The 2,318-nt window shown below is 48.4% G+C and overlaps 1 protein-coding gene; it reads left to right on the top strand.

Moving 5' to 3' along the window:
- Nucleotides 1–160: 160 nt before the first annotated feature.
- Nucleotides 161–2,318, top strand: FFUJ_01269 (uncharacterized protein; the record flags this gene model as incomplete). XM_023580606.1 has 4 exons in its annotated part: nt 161–730; nt 835–1,060; nt 1,126–2,198; nt 2,265–2,318. The coding sequence occupies 4 exons, from the start codon at nt 161–163 to the stop codon at nt 2,316–2,318; spliced, it is 1,923 nt and encodes a 640-aa protein (XP_023424283.1).

Here is a 2,318-nt window from a genome sequence, read left to right as displayed (position 1 = left end):
AGTTAACAAATCCTTACTCTGGCGGACCTGGTCTATACAAACTATTCTTGTTTTGCTTTCTCTCGTCGGACCTGAGCCAAACGCCTGGACTACTCGGCCTGTCTTGAACCACATCGAAGCTTCAAATATCCAAGAAACCACATCTTTTATCTTACACAACATGTCGTTGTTCACATGGTTCGCACAACGCGCGGGGGGATTAAGTATGATCGCGCTAAGTGCTCTCTGCTATTGGGTCATATACCACGATGCCTCTCTTGAACAATACCGATATGAAGGCAAACAGCCTGCCTCCCAATATCCTTCAGATTCTGCCATAGGTGCTGGTGTTTGGAGCTTCGTCTTCGCATATTACTGCCTTTTTGTTCATATACTGGTTTGCATTTTCCCTCTCCGAGCCTGCTGGACTATCTGGACTCTCACCCAATCCATGAAAAGAGCAGCGCGTAGCGATTCATTACTTGACCTGAAGAAGCTCGCTTCACGCCGGGACTCCTATACTTCCGTGTCGAGCTCCGAGACTCTCATATCCACTCCACACAGTCCAGCTTCCTCCACTACCAGTGAAGCCGGCGATTACGATCCTGAATATTACACAGACGGTGTGCCGGGAGCCTATGACAACGTCGTTCATGTCATCATCATTCCAAACTACAAAGAAGAGGTTGATACACTCAGGGAGACCCTCGATGTTCTGTCATCCCATCCTCAGGCTCATTATTCATATGATGTAAGATTTTATCTTTCTTGAATGTCAAAGCACAACTGTGTACCAGTATCCCATAAATATGTCAGACTCGTCTATTAAAGTCTCTCACTGACATTTGTGACTAGGTCTATCTTGGAATGGAACACAGGGAGAGTAACGCCGAAACGAAGGCTCTTGGACTGATACAGGAGTTCACAAAGAAGTTCAGATTCCTTGACTTCACACTTCACCCATCAGAAATCCCGGGTGAAGCCGCTGGCAAAGGCAGCAATCTCGCATGGACTGCTCGCAAGCTGAGCGAGAGGTACTCAGAAGCCGTGAGGAAGAACGTTATAATCACTGGTATTGATGGTATGCCAGTTGGGAAACTAACACTTTATCCTCGCCCGCTCATTGCTGACTCGTGGATTCTCTAGCTGATAGCCATCTTTCATCGAACTACTTTACCCTTCTGACAAATATGCACTTATCCTATTCCGAAACCGCATTGACTACCATCTACTCGGCTCCTATTATTTTCGACAGGAACGCACATTGTGTTCCGTCTCTTGTCCGTGTTGCTGATATACTCTGGGGCGCTGCTGGTATGTCTGGCTTGTACCCTGGGTCTTCTATCTCTCCGCCCACATCCGTCTACTCTCTTCCTCTAGATTTGGTTGACCGGGTTGGCGGATGGGATTGTGGCAGCGAGGCCATCGGTGAGGACCTGCATATGTATATCAAGTGTTTTTTCGCCCTCAATGGCAACTTAACCAGTCGAGTCATCTATAGCCCTGTCAGCCAAAGTAACGTCACGGGAGGCGGAGGGCTACTGAACGACACTCGCGCTCGTTATAAACAGGCTCTTCGTCACATGTGGGGTGCTCTTGATACTGGCTTTGCGCTTCGTAAACTGGTTCAGCTGTGGCAAGATCGCAAGCAAACTTGCCGTTCCTATCAACCCCTTCACTACACCATCTCAGATGCCGATCATCTTGCCTTTCCCGAAAGCTCCTCAAGCGATGAGAACAGTGGTCAGGCCTATGACAACGGCATCTTCTCAAGCATCCACAAGGAAACTATTCAACACCCCCACTGGGAAAATGTTTTCTATATGCTGCATCGCCTTTTCGAAGCTCACTTTCTTCCCGTTCATATGGCTATACTGGTTCTTTCGTCGGCACTTTATGTCAAGCTCACAGAAGGCAATGGAGACCCACGAAGCCTGGCTTGGATTTTTAGCTGGTGTAATCTTGTTCGTATTTACGGTTTCTTTCAAATTGGGGTCTACGTGTCTCTATACGAAAGTTTCCACCAGACAGGAGTCGCCAGCCGGGAGAGAGAAATGGTTAAGGCTGGACTGGCCAACGGGATGGACTTTTCCCGACGATCTCTCAAGAACAACTGGTATGACTACTTTGCGATTCCCGTTGTCGCTCCTCTATATGGCACCATACCCAGTGCTCAAGCTTTGATTTGCCAGCTTTGGGACCAGGACCTTGTTTATACTGTGAGCAAGAAGGCAACGCGGCGTCAAATACCCGGCGTGAAGGTTGACAACATGGCCTAAGACCAGAATTACTGTCGTCGTGGCCACCGGGGTCTTGACGTGCCAAGCGACAGTTTATGA

The sequence above is a fragment of the Fusarium fujikuroi genome, chromosome FFUJ_chr01, assembly GCF_900079805.1.
Source record: "Fusarium fujikuroi IMI 58289 draft genome, chromosome FFUJ_chr01".
Taxonomy (NCBI): Eukaryota; Fungi; Ascomycota; class Sordariomycetes; order Hypocreales; family Nectriaceae; genus Fusarium; species Fusarium fujikuroi.
This window is presented reverse-complemented; position numbering and strand designations above follow the sequence as displayed.